This window comes from Squalius cephalus (assembly GCF_949319135.1).
Source record: "Squalius cephalus genome assembly, chromosome: 5".
NCBI lineage: Eukaryota > Metazoa > Chordata > Actinopteri > Cypriniformes > Leuciscidae > Squalius > Squalius cephalus.
Genome location: NC_137126.1, coordinates 34,973,755 through 34,993,477, shown reverse-complemented (window position 1 = coordinate 34,993,477; position 19,723 = coordinate 34,973,755). Strand labels below are relative to the sequence as shown.

At 36.3% G+C, this 19,723-nt stretch overlaps 1 protein-coding gene across 1 annotated transcript in view; it reads left to right on the top strand.

Annotated features, from left to right (window-relative positions):
* The first annotated feature begins 17,708 nt into the window (after nucleotides 1–17,708).
* Nucleotides 17,709–19,723, top strand: part of zmat4a (zinc finger, matrin-type 4a) — a 115,010-nt gene continuing 112,995 nt past the window's right edge. Inside the window, exon 1 of the mRNA XM_079870895.1 lies at nucleotides 17,709–17,873. Within this exon, the coding sequence (XP_079727021.1) occupies nucleotides 17,787–17,873 (87 nt within the window). The 5' untranslated portion in view covers nucleotides 17,709–17,786. The remainder of the gene's footprint in view (nucleotides 17,874–19,723) is intronic.

Below are 19,723 nucleotides of genomic sequence, written 5' to 3'. Positions count from 1 at the left end.
GGATCTTCGGAGGACTGAGGAGATTGTATTTACTTTATTTTAACAAGCCTCTTGTCGTACTGCAATACATTTTTTAAAAAGTGCACTCAGGGAGAGTGCATTCTGCGAGAGTGAGGGGCGTTGATTTCGCGGCTTTACTTCCTGCTCACTACTGCGCAGGTCTGGTCCCGAGAACGCTACTGCGCACACTCAAGTTCCAAGATGTCAGCTCCATATCGGGACACTTCAGTTCTCACCAATGGAAGAGAGCGAAGGGGCGTCGTCCATCTTTTTTTACAGTCTATGGGTGAATGTAGTACATCCAGATTACATTTATACAAATACAACTCACATTCATACTATATAGATACACCAGGTTGACTGAACTTAGGCCCTACCCCAGACTGTGGTTGTGGAACCTGAATATCTCAGCAAGGTTTGGGTTAATCAACCTAGAGTTCAGGGTATATGTGACAGTAAGTTAACCTTTCTTTCTGGAATCTGGAATCCAGTTTTTGTGCTTTCAAATTGTGTCCCATATGAATTTATTTTTTAAAAGATGTTTAAAACTGTGTTGTATTTTAAGAGCAGCTGGTGGAATTTAAAACTAAAAAATGAAAATGTAAGAAAAAAAAAGAAAAAAGAAAAAACCATTTCAGGTTGTTCCAGCTCTTCTTGAATTGCATCCATTTACAAAACCAAAATGATACTTAAAAGGAATTTTCATGAGATAGTCTGATGATGCTCGTTTAGATTCCTTACACATATTATGTTATGATTACTCTGTAAAATGCTTGCATCAAAGTATGTTAAGGTGCTTTGCATCTCTCAGTCACCTCTAGCCCGTTTTGTCTCTGACTCCTCTCTTACTTGCATAGGAATTTGCTTCATAATGTCCAGGAATAGATAACAAGCAACCTCTTGATTAAATAAATGCTGATAAAGCTGGTAAAAATGCTTTAAAGGCATAATATAAACTGTAAGTGCTACTTATCTTCATGCAGTGGCCAAGACAGATCTAACATAATAGCGCTCTGGCGCAACGTGGGAGGTCTGGTCTTTCCAGCAAGTCTGATATTTGATGAGTGGACACACTCATCTGACCTGGCTGAATTCCTGTAGTTCTAGATGTTGAGATTTTGCTCATGCCTTGGTACAGCTGACCTGACTGGAGAGAAAAAAAATGTTTTCCCCTGAGTATATCATATAAACTTTTAGGACAACACTTTGACATATTTGTTAAATCAAATTATGTAGACAATCTTTGGTGGCTGGAACCTAGGAACAGATTAGCAATAATAGTTTTGTGGTGAAGCAAAGGCAAACAACTCATGGCAAGTGAATGTAAGGACATTTTAATTGTTAAATATTAATGCAACTCACTAAAATATTTGCAACATTGTCATTCATCACAAATATAGGCAAGTGAAAAATATCTGAATCAATCACTTTTATGTTAAACTTTTATTATTGCTTGATTGGAATGAAATATCCATGATTTGTTGCTGATCTTTATAACTTTGAATTAAAATGCAGCTTAGTGGTCTAGCTTTCAAAAACAGATTAGACATCACATCACTCTTTACTTCTCAATGTAGGTCACCTAATAATAATAATAAAGAAACCCAAGAGCATACAATGAAATAAGTAAACATCTCAATCTTCAAAATCCTCATGCAAAGTGCATTGATACTTAAAAACGAAATACCTAATTTACAAAATCAACTTAAACCTAATAGTTTGTGGAAAAATATATATTTAATATTGTTTTCAGTCTTTCATAATGTTCCATTATTTGTTACAGCTCTCATGAAGGCCTCTAGTCTCCCGTTGCTGGAAAAAAGGACGCAATTTGGCAAACCCAGGGTTTTATTTAACAGGTTCCCGTGTACTGACGTAGAGTTTGCAATAGAACGAGAGAAAAAAAGAAAAGAAAAAAGAAATTTATTCAGTGCAGGAGTTTCAGTTGAAAGTTCAGTGTTCTGTGCTGCTATTGTTGGATTCCTTTGGGTATAGCAAGACCCTAAAGGGAACATGAATGTAAAAGTAATTTACAGCCTGAAACGCTCGCCTTTAAGCCTTCCAAAAACCAGACGAACCAAATGAAGGTTAAGGGTTGAACTTTCTTGAAATTAGCCATAAACATTACATTGAGTAATGAAGTGTTAAGTGACCAGGGAAATTAAAATGGTAGCATTACTGCAGAGAAATAAATGTACAGGTTAGCTGAGTGTTTTATTGAAACATGTCACACTAAAGCTTTCAGCCTCAGGGAAATGTCCAGTAATTGTACATTACATATATGCCATATCATTTATGGTTCACGAGAACAAAACGTGATCACACAAAAGCGACTTTATAGTGGTTTGAATATAACGGCATACTTGCCGTTCTCTCTAATTTTCTTCGGGCTTCAAGGTGTCTCGAGACTAAGATGAACAGAAATGTGCAAAGCTTTCCAGACCCCTCACACTCTGAGAAGACGGGGTGCTGAGAGAGACGGGGGACTGAAAGATTGTAGGGGTGGGGGTGTGGGAGGACAGGGTTTGCCAGCTAAGCAGCTCAGGCAGCTATTGTTGGTGCACCTGGCCACAAGACTCATTTCTAATTTATAAAGCGCCTCCCAGATCTGCCAAGGGGAGCTTACTCCTGAGGCACCTCAGACCACTATTGTTTATTATTCTCCCCCAGCTCCCACTTACAACTGACTGCAGAACGTTGACCAGAAACACACTTGTGGCTCGATTTTTCATTTTAGTGTGGAGCTTGGGAGGTGAGTCATGGTTAGAATGCGTTTTATACCAGGCATATACAGCACCCACATTTATTCATATTGTAAACACACTTAACCCACTCGGACTCCAGCACACACAGAGCCATAAATGTACATGCACAAACTGCTCATTCCATCATTCAATCATCATTAGTTTGTGTGTGTAGTGCCGGTAAAATATACAGCGCATTCTCAAGAATCACTATAGTAATGTTCAGATTATTTTTATTTTTTGGTGAAAAATGATAGACGGATCCTTTTAGAAGAAACTTTTACTTTTCTATTTCCTTTTTTTTTTTTTTTTTTTGGTCAGAGGATTTTGTATCTTTGTAACTGAAAAAAATATTCATAACTGAATGGTGCCAAGTTTCATTTCTGCAATTTAAAGGGATAGTCCACCCAAAAATGAAAATTCTATCGTCATTTACTCACCTTCAAGTTGTTCCAAACCTGTATGAATTTCTTTCTTCTGCTGAACACAAAAGAAGATATTCTGAAGAATATTGGTATCCAAAAATTTGATGGGGCCCATTGACTCCCAAAGTATGGGATGCCATGGAAGTCAATGGGGTCCATCAACTGGTTGCTGACATTCTTCAAAATATCTTCTGTTCAGCAGAAGAAAGAAATACATACAGGTCTGGAATAACTTGAGGGTGAGTAAATGATGACAGAATTTTCATTTTTGGGTGAACTATCCCTTTAAATGTTGAAAATATCTGTTCTGCTGATATGAAGTGAAACTGCTATAAAATGTAATGCATTATTAAGTTTCACATGGTATTTCTATCTTTGCAAAATGTCAATTTAAAGGAACAGTTTACCAAAAATCATAATTTATTTCATTTTTAACTTGTTCTAAACCTATATGACTTTTTTTTCCCCCATTGAGCACTAAAGGAGATAATTTGAAGTAAATGGTAACCATGATAAAAAATTATAAAAAATGCCCCAATGACAACATTAAAAAAAAGAAAAGAAAAAAAGAGAGAATTGAGAGGGATATCAATTTAAATGGACCTTTTTCAATTGAAATTTTGGTCTGTACTCACACAACGCTACAATTTGGGTTAGTATGACTTGTTTTTGTCTTTGATTCTATTTGATAAAAAATAACAGCATGAACTACTTTAACATCTTCTTTTGTGTTGATTAGAAGAAAGTATGTCATGCAGGTTTAAAATGACATGATGTTAACTTACATGATGGTAGAAGAATGTTCATTTTTGGGCGAACTTTATCTCTTTACGAGGTCAGCTTTTTTTTTCCTTTCTAAATTTCTCCTTTTCTCTTACTTTTGTATATGCAAAGTATTCTGGATCCACAACACACTAAAACCGAATTTCTGAACACACATCTTATGTGAAGCACCGCAAAAAAATTGCATTCTCATTAAAGAAAGGACTGAGATTAGATTCAAGCTAATGAGCTCCAACTAGAGTCATACCTGTGTTTTTCTCCTGGACAATGTGTCTTTGTGCTCGACTTGGAGATGGAGGACTATCATCTTTCCAAGTGCCTATGGCAGTGGTTCTCAAACTTTTTCAGCGCAAGGCCCCCTTTGTGTAGGGTGCATCACTTTGGGGCCCCCCAAAGACAATTCATGACACAAAGCAGCCTCAAACTTACAATTTTAATTAAAGCAAAAGCATATTAAATTATACAATGCTGGAACATCAATAATGTTGGTTGGTAGCCTTAGGCTATTTCTCTGATGCTTGATTATAGTTCTATATTTCATAAAATGGAACAAATTGTCATAAAACTGTTTTGACAGTTAGAAATGGTCTTGCGTTGAAATTTTTATTTTGGAAAAGTGCAACAAAACGACGGTAACGACTTTTCTTTTTACCACCGTGGTGTTAAATGGCCAACCACCGACAAATATGCAGAATGTTATTAACAATGCTGAAATTATACGTTTTAAATGTGATTCAAACTAAAAGTGAAATTAAAATAGAAATTACATGAGATTTTGTAAGCCAGAACATTTTGAAAGTAAGCCTAAATTATTTCCCCACAAAGATAGGCCTAGCTAAATGTTTCGTAGTACATATCCCGCTCTGCGCTTTGAGATGACTGTGGGACACGACCAGGACAGAACCCATCTCTTGTCATAATATCTTTGTGTTTTCTTCCAATGTTACAAAGCAATGAACACTGACTGTAAAAGGTCAGAAGAGCAAATTTTATCTCCCACACGAGCAAGATATGAATATGCTGCTGTGCTGCCGAAGAAAACTAAACTGAATTAGGCTAATGTTACCTGCGTGTGTGAAATGCGCTATACAAATAACTTTACGTGTCCAACAAGCACAAAAAAGATTTGTTGGACGTGAGATAAAGATTGAAACTAACGAGATAGTGTTTTTCTCCTTTGCCATAGTAAAGGACGCGAATACAGGGATTAAAAGTTAACGAAAGAAAGTAGGCTAAGTTAGGCTAATCCCCTCTGAAAGGAGACGTGAGTTACGATTTGGGAAAAGAAACAAGAGATTCCATGTCCATAGGAACAGGCTTATTCATGGAATAGGTTACTGTTAAATTTGTGGAAAATCGCAAAACAGAATAAACCAACACATGGTTTAGCATATGGGCTCTCATGTAGGCCTAAGTTATCTCTCTCTCATTCGGCAGAATCCAAATGTTTCCATGGTCGCGATGTAACATTTGGTTGCTAAACCATTTTTTTTGTAAACAAAACTTTGTAGGCTACTTCACTCGTGTCCTGATATCCACGTAAACTAGCATTCACAGGCACAAAAACAAAAAAATTTTTTTGCTTACCACTGCCTGTGGAAGCCTACTCGGCCACCGTGATAGGCCAGTTATCACGCTGACCGATACCCTTAACAAAAGTGAATAATTTTGAACATTAATGTACTATTCACAGTAAATGCCGATAAATATCGAACATTTAATTTACATATTTTTTATTAAAACATTTTTTAAATAATAATTTTCTAGAACTTCTGTGCGCCCCCTGGCGCCATTTGGCGGCCCCCATTTTGAGAACACTGGCCTATGGCTAGTCAGACGGAGAGAGAAAGAGAAAGACTGAGGAAAGAGATCCATCTCAGAAGACCTTATTTTTTTCTAAATTTGACAGAACGTTACCTTATTTTTAAAAAAAAGAGAAGAAAGAAAGTAAAAAACAGAGGGAAAGCAACATATAATTCTAGGAAGATAAAGTTATTTTATCTGTTGGAGAATCAGTTTTCCTGAAGTTTGCCAAAACTCTCATAATCGTGCCTGTCTCACGTCTCCCCCTGTTGGAGAAAAGTGGATAATGACATTATAGCCTTTCACCAGATCACAGAATGTAAAAAAAAACAAAAAACAAAAAAAAAACCTTTCTGAAGCTAGACATTCGCCTTTGTTAAATTTGTTGCTATTTGATAGCTTAAGGAGTTCTTCATTCTTCTGCCTGTTTATGTATGTAAAGGAGAAAAACACATAAATTCATGAGTTCCCTTGTTCAAATAATGATAGGGCAAAAATGTAGCCTATAGAAAAAATGTTTGACGTGCTGTCCATTGGTAAAGTTTGTTCTTAAATTGAGGGCGAGCTTTTGGATCCCAAGCCCCAAGTCATAAACTTCATTAAAAGACACCAGCAGTGACATGCTCATGCTGCGCTGAAAATGTATCCATTTACTTTATGCACTAGCAATTTAACCCTCCATGGAATGTATGCATGTATGTATGTATTGCACATTAATAGATCCAATAACAAACAAATATTTGGGAAGTGCTACCATACTCTGTACCTGTAACTTTTATTTTTATTTTATATCAGTTTCACTAATTAAATTCATGTTTTGGTATATTCATGAAACGCCCACAAATAAATTCTGTTTTAGAAAATATGAATGTTGTCATTAGGCAATTCATAAGCCAAAATTACTATAATGCATTTCCTAAAAACTTTGCTTTATTGCTATATGACAATGCTTATATTTTCTAAAACAGAATTTACTGAAACTAATGTATATAGATAAAATCTATCTGTGAACAGAAATATCTATTTAACTCAGTGATGCATCAAAACGACTTTCTACACCCCCATGATGTTAATTGCAGATATATTCATGCTTAGTGTTTTTCATCATATACTGTTGTAAACTGTATTCAAGGGTTAGCCGGACCTGAAACAAACTTGAAACCTAATTCATTTTTACTTGGGAAAAGAAAAATGTCTTCTCTGGCACGGCAGGCAAGGTAGTCATTGTTCACTATGATTCACTTACTGTGAGCTCCAGTGTGAAAGGAGGTGAGACGTTGTTGGACATTTACACCCCAACCCGATACTCCATCTGGGAGGAAGATGGGGACTTCTCGTATGTGATGAAGAGGGATTCCAAGACTAACAGCACTGGCTCTTCTCCATCCCTCTGGGCAAGGCTGGCTCCCATCATGCACTTCTCTGCCAGAACCTCATTGGCTCTGACCACCTTCTCTAATTGCAAGCACCACACATTCCCAGAATGCCTCACTCACAGTTTCCCAGCTTACATTCCCTCCCACCAGATTTTCTTTAAATGGAGTCAGACTAGAAATGTGGTTTAGGGAATGAAAGAGTATGGAATGAAGTGTGAAGAGGGAAGCCCAAATACTCGTAATCCACAATAACTACAACCTTCCTTCCAGTTTTGCTGCTCTCAGCCGCTGACTCCCTTCTGAAAAAATATGTTTTAAAAACAATTTTTTATAACTTTCTGTAGTCAATCAGTATTTTCCAGACCACCACAAGAGGGAGACAAAATAATTTGAAACAGCCTACTTTGGTGTTAAGAGAATTTTTAAATCATTAACCATTTAGATGAGAAAATACTTTTACAGTTCCCAAGGGATACATTTTAATAGAGGCATTACAATGAAAATGTGTAAATGGACCTTGATTTCTTTATGCATATTCTACCTCCATCATAAACAGCACAGCCCCTTGTGTGTAGTTTGATGGATGCTGTATTTGCTCTCGGGCACATTGATCTGTGGGTGTTTGTGGGCAGATTGTATGAATATCCCTAGCCCTCTCTGCCTACAGTGTTCTCAAATCTCTTATGTTTTTTTAAGTTGACAGACAATGATGCAAGATAGGCTACTGCTATAAGAAAAGAATGTATAGTTTGTCTGTGCACTAATTCACTGTATTGTTGCAAATACATCAAAAAAACAGGCTATTAATAAGGTTAGGGGAGGATTTGTGCCTCATTTGCTGGCTCAACAAGAATTTTTACTGTTTAAAACAAATAGGTCACCTATCTCACTCTCTGCATATAGCAATAATAAAAGTAGAGCATGTGAGGAAATGCCTCAAATATATATTTTTTAAATGCAGCATAGATCCCCTTCCAATATAGCTTAAAGGGGTCATATAATGGTACATGCACTTTTACAAGTTGATTGTACTGAAATGTGTGTTGGCATTGGTTGCCTGTACACAACCATCATACAATGATAAAAATCCATCCAGTGTTTTTTTTTTTAAATCTCCTTATATGTTTGACCCTCTCTGAAATCAAGCCGTTCGATTTTGTGACGTCACTAAATCGACGCCCCTCCCACGACTGTGATTGACAGTGCAGCGTTTCAACTCAGATCCGCCCTCGCTCGTGAGCGAGCTGTCTGTCATCTTAGTGCATTGATATGCTGGAGAAGAATGGCGTCTAAGTGATTGTGGCGATCTATTCTTGGGTGTAATAAGGAACACAGCAGTCATTTTGATGTTTTGATGGAATATTCCCAAAGCATTGACGCGGGGATTCCCCACGATCAACGTCCATGCTTTCATGTTTGCGAATCATTTCACACACCACAGCTTTACAAACGAGGGTCAGTAAAGCTGGTTTTGCTAAGAAGCTGTTCCTGAAAAAAGGATCGGTACCAACTATTCGTGTTCCTGCTGCACCTCCAGAAGAAGACGTGAGTGTAACGTTTTATTAACCTTTATATTAATATTTATATTAATCTTTGCAAATCGCTTTGCTGCATGCTTCACGATGAATGCGGCTGTTTACACTCAGGGTACATTACGGCATGTTTTCTATGTACGACGTTCTCAATATAATTCATAATCCCACATTTATAATGAACACCGTGTTATGGTTATTGTGTTATTGTGTTAGAAACGGTGTACGCACAGAACAGAGGGGCAGGGTGAGCAAAGCTCATTATCATTTAAAGACACATGCACTTAAACGGTGTGCTGAAAACAGAGCTGTTTTTGACCAGGTAAAATGAGTGTTTTCTTACAATACTAATGAGAATTTTTAATGAAAGTATATTACAAACTTTTAATTTATACCCTAAAGAATCATATTAGCTTGTACAAAAATGGCATTATATGACCCCTTTAAGGGAATATTCCAAGTTCAATACAAGTTCAATTGACAACAGTTAGTCAGGCACTTCCAATGAAAGTAAATAGGGCCAATTTTACGAAAGCACTTACATTAATTATAGGCTACCATTAAAGCTATAATATTATTTGAGCTAAAGTTGTTTTTCAATTATATGGTATATGGTCATTTTATATGATTAGATGGAGGCAGAAATGAATGCGAGCTTGAGGGCGATTGTAAGAAAGGGGCGGGGTTTAACTGGACTAAATTATTTGAGAAGTCTGGCATTCGTCACCAGAGAAAGCCTGTCGTTTTGCCGGAATGTAAAATTATGACATTTTGATTAAAAATTGCAAGGTCAATAAAAAAACAAACATATGCATGAATGGACCATTCATCACAATAGATCAATAACATGCATTTAGAAAATAGACAGGGTGAAATTTCATTTCATGCTGGTTTTAGGGTATGCATTTACAGTTGCTAACCGTTCCGTATAATACGGAATCGTCCCGTATTTGACACATAAAAGTCTTGTTCCGTATTGAACTGATACGGAACGCACTTTGTTCGTATTTTTGAGAATCAATTCAGTGCAAATCAGTGACAGACGCATAGCTTCTAATATATAAGAGAAAAAAAAAAAACCCCGACGGTGCGGTAGATAGGCCTACTAATTTCTCCCTCTGTTTGTCTATGATCAGCGTAGCGTTTTTAACATCTTGGAACATCATCAGAGAATCCCCTTTTAATTGGTCGTTTCAGTCATTGTCACGGAGGAACATTGCCCCCCCCCCCCCCCTCCCTAATAAATTAGTTTTTGTATTACCTATATGTTTGATCACACTATTTTATGTCATCGTAACTGCCATACTTGGTCACCAGAATTGATAAAACGGGTTACTGAAGTACAAACAAAGTGCAATATAACTGTATGTGTACAATACACAATATATATTTGCTTACCTGTCTATTAAAACACATGCAGTCTCTGTCAAGCCCAAGTTTTTTGCGAAGCTCTCTCCATCTCGAAAATGCCATGCCGATACTGATCCTTGTTTTATTTCTCTGTTTGTCTCTGTTATGTCCTTAAAGCCTGCTTGTCTCAAGTCTACGTTTACGTTTTTTTAGATTTTCTGTACTCGCCAATCAATAATCGTGAACCATGATGACTGAACGACACAACAGCGGCGTGCGAGGTATCATGGTTCATAATTTGCAATTTACGTATAGCGTCCCATTGAAACGGCCGCTAATGAGGAATCTATACAGTATGTAATCTATGGTTTCTACAAGCGGGAACCGAGGATAACGCAGATATTACGTCATTGATATGCAACAATGACAAGCGACGAGCCATTATTTAAAACTGGAATTTCTCTGGATTTACAAATACTTGGGAACTTTTGGGACAATGTAAGTACACAACTGCATGAAATATCACACTGTGCAAGTGGTTTTTGAATATTTTATTACAAAAAGCAACATATTGTACTTTTAATGCTTTAGCTGCTATAGTCAACACTATAAATACAAGGTAGATCTAAATCCGAATGATTACTTATATCAATGTTATATATCATCATATTGAAATTAAAGTGACAATGCCATTAATTGATATTCTGGTTGTTTCAATATATTTTGTAGAATTTTTAAAGTTATCTGGAACTGTTAGCATCAAAACTCGCTTTGTAAAGAAAACTGGGTTTGTCTAACATTATCCTACCATTCCCCTTTGTAGAACACAAGGCTCATCATAATGGATGTGATGTAATAAACCCGTTTTATCAATGGGATCCTATGGAGACCTGAACAGGACAGCATCAAAACGTAAGTTAGAATCCATAATGGCGGCACTCATTGTTTGCAGAAAAAGGTGGATAGGTGTGTTCGACTTGAAGCGACTGTATAATGTCTTGTCACTACATTTTTGTAGTAAAATGCACTCACCTCTATTGTAAGTTAACTGTAACCCTCATTTTTGCATTTTACAAATAAAGGGGGAACAAGGAAATCCATTTTTGTAGTAATCAACATTATGCCACAAGTGCTGTCAATTGGTCTTACCTTAACCTCTGAACCAGAAGACTGAATAATACAATAAAATGTGTGTTTACTCTATATAAAAAGACAAAGGGAAATATGAATGCTCTTTTTTGACAGTAAGCACACATGAATGTATATTAAATTAGCCTTGAACACTGGCACAGAGTGCTACAAGCTGTCCTTTACAACCCTAAGCATCACCATTGGTGGCACACAAGAGCTTGCAGCTGCGTGAGTGACCTCAATTTCACAAGGGCCTGATTCTGCTACACTACTGGTGCACACTTGGAATGGTATCAGAGGAAGAAAAATCACATCTCCTCACATCATTTCCTTGGGCGTATTCATTCACCCTTACCATTTATCAAACTTTAAAAATGACTATGCACAGTGACTGGCAGCCCAGCAGAATCAACCATGCATTGATAAGACATCTTACCTTTAAATTGAAAACGGAATTTATTTCACTTCAGGTTTCAGGTTGAGGCTGCCTTCATGTGCTTATCTTAGCTTCTCTTATCCTGGCCTTGGGCGTTGGAAAGGAAATGGCAAAATTGGTCTTGAAGTGTCCGGAACCATTTCAAGCATAACCAAGAGTGAGGTCTTGACACCTGTGGGTACATCGAATATGACATCACTGTGAATGTTTTAGCCTGAGGTTATAGCATTCACCGTTTTTATGTTTTAAAGAAATAAAGTGCTTTTTATAATGGTTCTTGACTTTTCCACAGGTATATTCACATGAGGCATTAGCAAAGGTTTGGGGGGAACATATTGGTCAATTATAGTGGGAATTTTCCATTCAGTGGAAAGCATTTCCAATATGTTCTAGCAGAGTTCTGTAGTATAGAAACAACTTTGTGTCACATTCAGTTCAAAATGTCATAATTTCTTGAATGTGTCTTGAATCCTTTATTACTAAATCCTGCATTACATCCTGCCTTACAAAGCATGAAGGATAAAAACTGGATCAAATGCATTGCTGTTACAATCTTGACACACTGTATGTCCATCTTTATAGAACATTTCTCTAGTGGACTGATAGCCCATTAGTTCCCCCATCTCTCTCCTTTTTCTGTTCTCTTTATGTTTGTGTTGGGGGATTGGAGTTGCCTAAGGAAGAAGCTGTGACATTACTGTAGGTGACCTTGGTTCCCCGTCAGCCACAGCCGTATGGAAACTGGTACGAGTGTGTGCGTGCATGTGTGAAAACGACGTGTGTGTGCTCAGGCATAGAGCTGTGCAGTGGCTATGAAGCAGAACATTAGCTTAACTTTTGAGGTGCATTTGCCTAAAGCCTGAATGAAGGTGTAAACCTGGTTTTCTTTATTTTTTCCTGTCTTCTGGAGAAAGCTGCAACCTGTGTGGCTGACTGTGTCATAACATAAATACTTTTAAAACTGACATAAATGCCTGTGTACAGAGCTCAGCATCCATATTGTCAGTAAGAAAAATCTCTATTTTTAGTACAGTAACAGGAAATTAAACTCATCCTAATCAACCTATTATGCCACAATATTTCAAATACTGACAATTATGGTCCCTTAATTTTGTTTGACTTCTTGAAAATATTATCGAAAATAAACAAATGTAATAATAATTGACATTAAATATATATATAATTGCTCAAAATTATCTAGAAATTCCTCTAAAACCATGGCATTTCGTATGGGATTCAAAACCATATGTCCTGGCATTTTCAGTATTACATATTATGTAAGATTAGCATGAAACTCATCCTTGTTAATTTATTATGCTACAATATATCAAATGCCAGCAAATCATTTATTTATTTATTTATTTATTATTGTCCTTTAATCATGCTTTTCCAGAAAATATTAATTCATTTAAATTGAATGAATGAATAATTGAATGAATGAATGAATGAATGATTGAATGAATGATTGAACCAACCAACCAACCAATAGCAAAGGTATATTATCTACCTCAGTGGTACATTTAATGACTATTTATTTTAGCATAAGTTATGCGCTACATTATTTCACATTCTCTATTTTTAGAGGGCACTGCCACTAAATTTTAAAATAGTTTTTACTTGTTTCAACCATTTAGGCCTCCTCACACCGCACCGCTGTTTCAATCTGCCATGACTGCTTTGCTTGCCTTTGTGATTTATTATGCTGGTATGAAATGGCAATTGAACAGAGAAAGTCACGCAGTAACCATGCAGCAGCTTCTACTTTTGAATTCTAGATGCTTATTTACCCAGAATTCCTGAAGAGAATGTTAATGAGCTGTTGGGAATTTGAATGTAGCCAGCTATGAGACTAAGAATCGAATGAAAAGGGAAGAATATCCACAGGAGATTTTTTTTTCTCCAGGCATTCTCCAGAATCTCAGAATAGTCTGTGAGAATGATAAGTAGGCTCTTTTTTTATTGTAACAAAGGAGTCTATGATATGATTAGGGTGATATAATAAGAAGGTTTTATTATTAAATTTAACATAATAGATTTGTATCACAAAGTATTCTGGTGTACACTGAAAATGAACAAACCAAAAAAAGAATCATATTTTAAAATCAATGCATAATTAAGGCCTTTAATTTTTGGAAAGCTCTTATTTTATTATGTTTTAAGATATGCAGCTCAAATTCTGGTTAGTAGGTCAAACAAGTCATTGCAGGTTTTCTGATACATCAGTTAAAATTAAAGGGATAATTCACCCAAAAATGAAAATTCTGCCATCATCTACTCAAACAAATGTGCATGACTTTCTGAATATACAATTAAGCTCAAGGATGTCCCATTTACTGTGCCTCAAATCAAACTCTATAATACATCTGAAATATATTTAATATACTCAATGCCTTGAAAATTGCAAGCTGAGACAAATAAAAACTTGTGCATACTGTATATAGCAACCAGCGAATAAACCAGATGATAATATTTAAATAAAAGCATTGATACATCAATAAATGCGTCTCTGGTGAGTTGACATGTCCCAAGACACTAAATTCTGAAAGAATAAATTGCTTTTTCAGTGGTCCATTTATTCAAACAGAAGCATGAGTGCCAAAACGCCAATCAAGAAATTCCAAATATATCAGGCGCATAAATAAAAAAAAACAAAAATAGCAGAGAAAAAACTGCACACCACAGGGAGGAAAAATTCCATACATTTTATTTAAAAACCTCTAATCATTTAGTGTCACACTTTTGCCTACATTATACACCTCACAGATTTGGAGCATGGCCTCTCAAGTGGGGTTGTGAAGCTTGAGCGAATGCTCACATTTTCAGAGCATGACAGCTCATAAAAAACTGGCCTGAAAGTCTGAAATGGCTTGTTACCTGAAAATGAGATTTGATGCTGAGTGCTACAGCCACAGGAAGTGAGTGGAACGGTTTTGTGTTTATTTAAACCCAAGGATAAACTCAGTCTTTTAGGCATTTATGCTTTATTAAACAACGTAGACAAGAAGTGCTAATGACAGAATACCGTTCATTGAGATAATTATGTCAGTAATGATCTGATGTCATAACATAAGCAATGCTGAGCAGAGTGAACAAAACCAATCTGGCATGTTATAAATGTGGAGGGGTCTAATGTCACAATATGAATCTTTGTCTTTTATTTTAAAATAATTTTTAATTTGATGTGTAGTGTACAGATGTTTGGGAATCTATCTTATGAATGGTTCTGTAGCAAAAGAGAATATTTGCTGTTTTGCAAAGGATCTTTAAGTCGAGTTTAGCCTAAGGCCACATTCTCTTTAGTGTCATCCTGATGAACTGCTCCCCACACAGCCTGGCATCACTTCAAATCATAATCAAAATTCACTCTAAGGTCAATGGATTTTTCAGAGTAAAAACACGTGATATGTTTTCTTTAGGACCTTTTCAAGGTAAACACTTGCACATGAAAATGCAGTAAACTCCGAAAGCCCCAAGAGGAAATGCATTTTTATTTTAGCTTGCTGTCAGATATGAAAAGGACTTCATTCGTTGACCTGCACTGTAAAAAAAAAATGTTAATCATGTTAAATTAAAAAAGCAAAAAACAACAATCAAAACACCTTGCAGCTGTGGTTCCCAGAAATTCACATTCACATATAATACTGTGATAATGTATCACATTTTGCTAGTAAATGGATCACCAAAAAAAACCAAACCAAAAAACAGATTATGTTAAATCTTCTGCTAAAAACAAATGGTCCACTTACATACAAAAATATCACGAATTGCAGAGATATAGGGCTGTCCCAATACCTACACTCGTGGTCTTTGTACTTGTCTGCATGATGTATTTACTGTATTTTGATCAAGTGTTCAAGTGGGTATTAAGGTCGCAAATATAAAAAATGATCTGGCTGCATCTCTGTCCTTTAATTTGCACGTCATCACTAGATCACTCGCAGAACTTTCCACTCCCATCTGAGCTTTTTTAGAATTGCACTCTCACGCTAATTTGCCCTGTTTAGTAAATCTGGCCCCAAATGTCTGTTTAGTAGTCTTCATGTAACAGACAACACAATTTAATTGTGGTGCTTCTAACTATGTGAGAAAAAGCAGTTTTAAATAAACATTTAACAAAATACTCAGACTCATGTCTGCACTAATATTTTACACATTATATTTGACTACCAAATTAAATGTAATATCTAATTAATTTAACTTACACTTTTACTTAACTTAATTTAACTTACAAGTTTTCCTCAAACTTTTTGGGGCACATGAGTTCCTGAACATGATGAATAATGGGATACGCCTCAAATACTGCTCTGAAGTGTGGAGGCTGAGTCCAAAATCACAGTACTTCTTTTGAATAATAATTACTTTGTGACCACTAAAAAGTATGTTCTATATAGTATGAATGTAATCTGGATGTAGCCTACTACATTCGCCATGTTGTCATTGTCATGTGACCTTCCAGTGTCAGTTGTGTCACTTCAATACCATTCACAAATCCTCTCCCCTGGCCTCATGGGATGGTAAAATGTCCAACGTATGTGCACTTGCTGGAAGTGGTAAGTCATCATGGTACTTTTCGTACTATTTTATGAATACTGTGAACTCTTTTCACATACTGTTTTTGCCTAGTAGGGAAGTATGTGATTTCGAATGCAGCCTTAGTGTACGTTAAGGTCACTGAGCTTTGGCATTTTTCATACGTGTGAAAGTCTTGCGTACTTACTTCCTGTTATGTACATGTGCCAGATGGCCAAGACCGCAATTATGGGTATTAGGAAAATCATGTAATCTCATGTGTGTGTCCAGATTGTCCCTCCCTTGTGCCAGTAAACACATCATCAGAGAAGAAATGTTGCAAGAGGGAAGTTACATTGATTAGATATTATGAGGGTATTTATAATAATTAGGCCTATACTGCAATATTCTGTAATAAGAATTATCAATTTTGATTTCACTGTGACTTTAACCATTAACTAAATAACATAAAATGTGACAAAACACGCAAAACTATTTTAAGGAACACTATATAACTTTTGGCCCTCTAGTGGATAAAAAAAATGCATTTTGCTGAAGAACATTGTTTTGGTTGTGCTTCGTCATGACTATGAATACGGTTCTTTCTCATAACTAAAAAAAGAGAGAGATATCAAAAAACATTCACTACTAGGCTTAAGAGATATAACCAGTTTAGATGGAAAGGATCTGACTAGCTGAAGCCGTTGCAGTAGCTATATACCCATTACTATTAAATTTCAGCACAGCATAATGAAACTATCCTTCACAATGCTTTACAATCAACTCTGTTAGAGAACAACGTGGGAATTCATCAGTTCAATAAAATACCTTAAACACCTTTATAAAAGTAAGTAATAAAAACTTCATCTCCACGTCGTCTTTACAACATTTCATATCCCTCAGTTCTCACCATCTACGAAAAGCCAAGCCATTGTTGATTTTCGTTTTATTATGAGCTCTGTGAAGGTCGTGTTCTCTTTTTGCCAGCAGACTCTCCTCTGCGTTTTTCTCTCTCAAGACTTTAGCATGCTTCATGTCAATCTTTCTCACTTTTGTGACAAAAATTCATGCCAATCCTACACCTTACAGGTGTTAGAGTAGCTGGAGCAACATTTCTTTATGAATATGACCAGTTGTAGCCTGACGTCGTCATACTCAGATCCAGGCTAGACCAGATGCACAAAAAAAATTGATCTAAGTATAATCCCTTTTAATAGGCTTTCCATAGTGAATCAGGGTAAGACAACACGTTTTGATGGAAGGATTGATGATGTCGTCTCATTATTTACCTTTTGTTTATTTTGAACAAAACAAAAATGTACCTTTAAATATCTATTTAAAAGATAATCAATCAGATAAGATAGTCAAATATACATCTTGAGGACGTCATGTTTTTCCACTCGAAAAGTATTTTACTTAATAATAAAGAATCACTTTAAAAATACTCTTTTGGCTTGAATCCTGACTTAATCTATCTAATTCAGCTTCATTTTCTCTCTGATCTTTCTTATTCGCGCACTGTTGTCTTATTATCCATCCCAGCTTGTAAAGCAACTACTGCAGAAAAAAAACTACTCCAGCAATCCAGCCAATGGAGGACGGTGGGGCGGAGAACGCTCTGCAATTGAACTAAAGGACCGCAGGCAGCTGTACACGAGCATCCTCGATTCTACACACGCGCCCACATCACACAGTCAATGGATTACACCTTCTCTCTCCAAGTGCAACACCATCTGACCGTGTACCCGACGCACTTTTGCGAGGACTATAGCTTGGAGTTACAGGTAGGCTATGTTTTAAAAAATTCAAAGTCGCGGTGATGAGCGCGGTTCCAAACGAACCCTTCTATCGACACTCTTGGAGATACTTGTCAAACATATGAGCAACATTGCCTGACCAGATATTTGTACTCTAAAATATGGCAATGTTATACTTTCTCTGATTTCATGACGCTGTTGAACGCTAAACGCCAGTTTTAGCGCGAGCTCGATGAATGTGCCGCGTGCTGTGATGTTTACATGCTAAGGGACGTAGGAACTGTAGTAGATACACTTCATAGTATCGTAATTGCGTTTAATTTTGAGAGATTTTAACAGTATAATTTTCGTATGATCTTTGTTGCAACGAGAAGCAAGGATGACCCTTAAAAAAGCACATATTGGTGGCACGAGGCACTGTTGACATTGCTCTCGGTTTCGTCAATCTCACAGCTGTTTCATTTACTGCAAATGATCAATTATGTATCACCGTACAGTCCCGGGAACCCTGTTGATGCAGACAGTGTCAATTTTCAGTCAAGTGCGCTTTGATCTTCGTTTTCACCTGTTGTGATCTGGCTGTTTGATTGTTGTAGCGTCAACCCTTGAATATATAAGGATTTAGTGCCCTGGGCAATTGTAGGATTAGGCTATTACCTGTCCTATATCTTGGTGACTGAGACCAATTGATTTGGACTTGGATATAAAATGTACAGTTTTACTATGTACTATGGAACAAATTACAACAATTATTTAATGTAATAGTTATTTTTCGGAATCCTTGTTGGCTGACTGATCTTGCTTAAGCTGACTGGAGCAGAATGTTTCATAAACTTTGATATTTTTTGCAGCCTTTGTAAGTTTTGTGATCTCTTTCCATAAAAGTATTATGCCCACATAAGTAGTCATATTTATTTAAATTAAATGCATGCATTTTATCATCATTGATGCATTTTGACACAGTTATTATACTGTTTATTGTGAAGCTGTTTTGAAATAATCTGTATTTTATAAAGCACTATATTAATAAATGTGACTTGTTTTCATTTATTTAGTTATTGTACTAATATAATGCATATGCAGACATTTTTAATCTAAGTATTACATGCAAGTATTAAACTATTCATTCTTTTATTTTTAGCCTTTGAAAGTGAGTCTGTCCCTTTAAAGTTTCTCCTCCAGGTGCTGCTTAGATCATCTTTTTTTGGAACAATGGCAGCATACAATTTTCTCTTTCATATTCCTTGGAGTGCAAATATATGACACAAAAGCAGATGTCTTTTCGTAATAAGTAGCTTCCCTCTTCATTAACCCTGGATGTGTACTTTGTCTGCCCAAGATTTCAGTTGATATTTGCTGTAGTTAGTCAAGTAAAGAGCCAGATTTAGACTATTTGTGTATGTTATATTAAATTATATTAGGGTTAAAGATGAAAAAAGTGACACAAAAATATTTTTTCAATTTTAGCCATTCTTTGCTGTACTGTCTAACAAGCTTATAGCTAATAAACAGTTGTTTGGAGAGAGTAGAGTGAGAGGAAGATGTGAATTATTGATGTTTTCTTGGCACTGGTTTTCCTGTGCAGAGAAAATAGGCTCATCTTTAATTTCTGTTAATATGGCGTGTTTACGAATTAACATTCTCTGCCTTCAAGCTAGCCAGTGGAAAACAGTACAAAGAGAGAGGAATACCAGATATAACAGCATCACTTTTATTGCGTTCATGCATTATAGATGCGTCATATTCCGAACCGTCCCACTGTAGTGTGCTTTTCAGCGATAAGAGAGTAGAACAACTTCAAAGTTTGCTCATTTGACCATTATTTCCTGTCAGGATTCACACGTGTGCCTCCCTGCCTCATGCCATGTTTTTAAAAT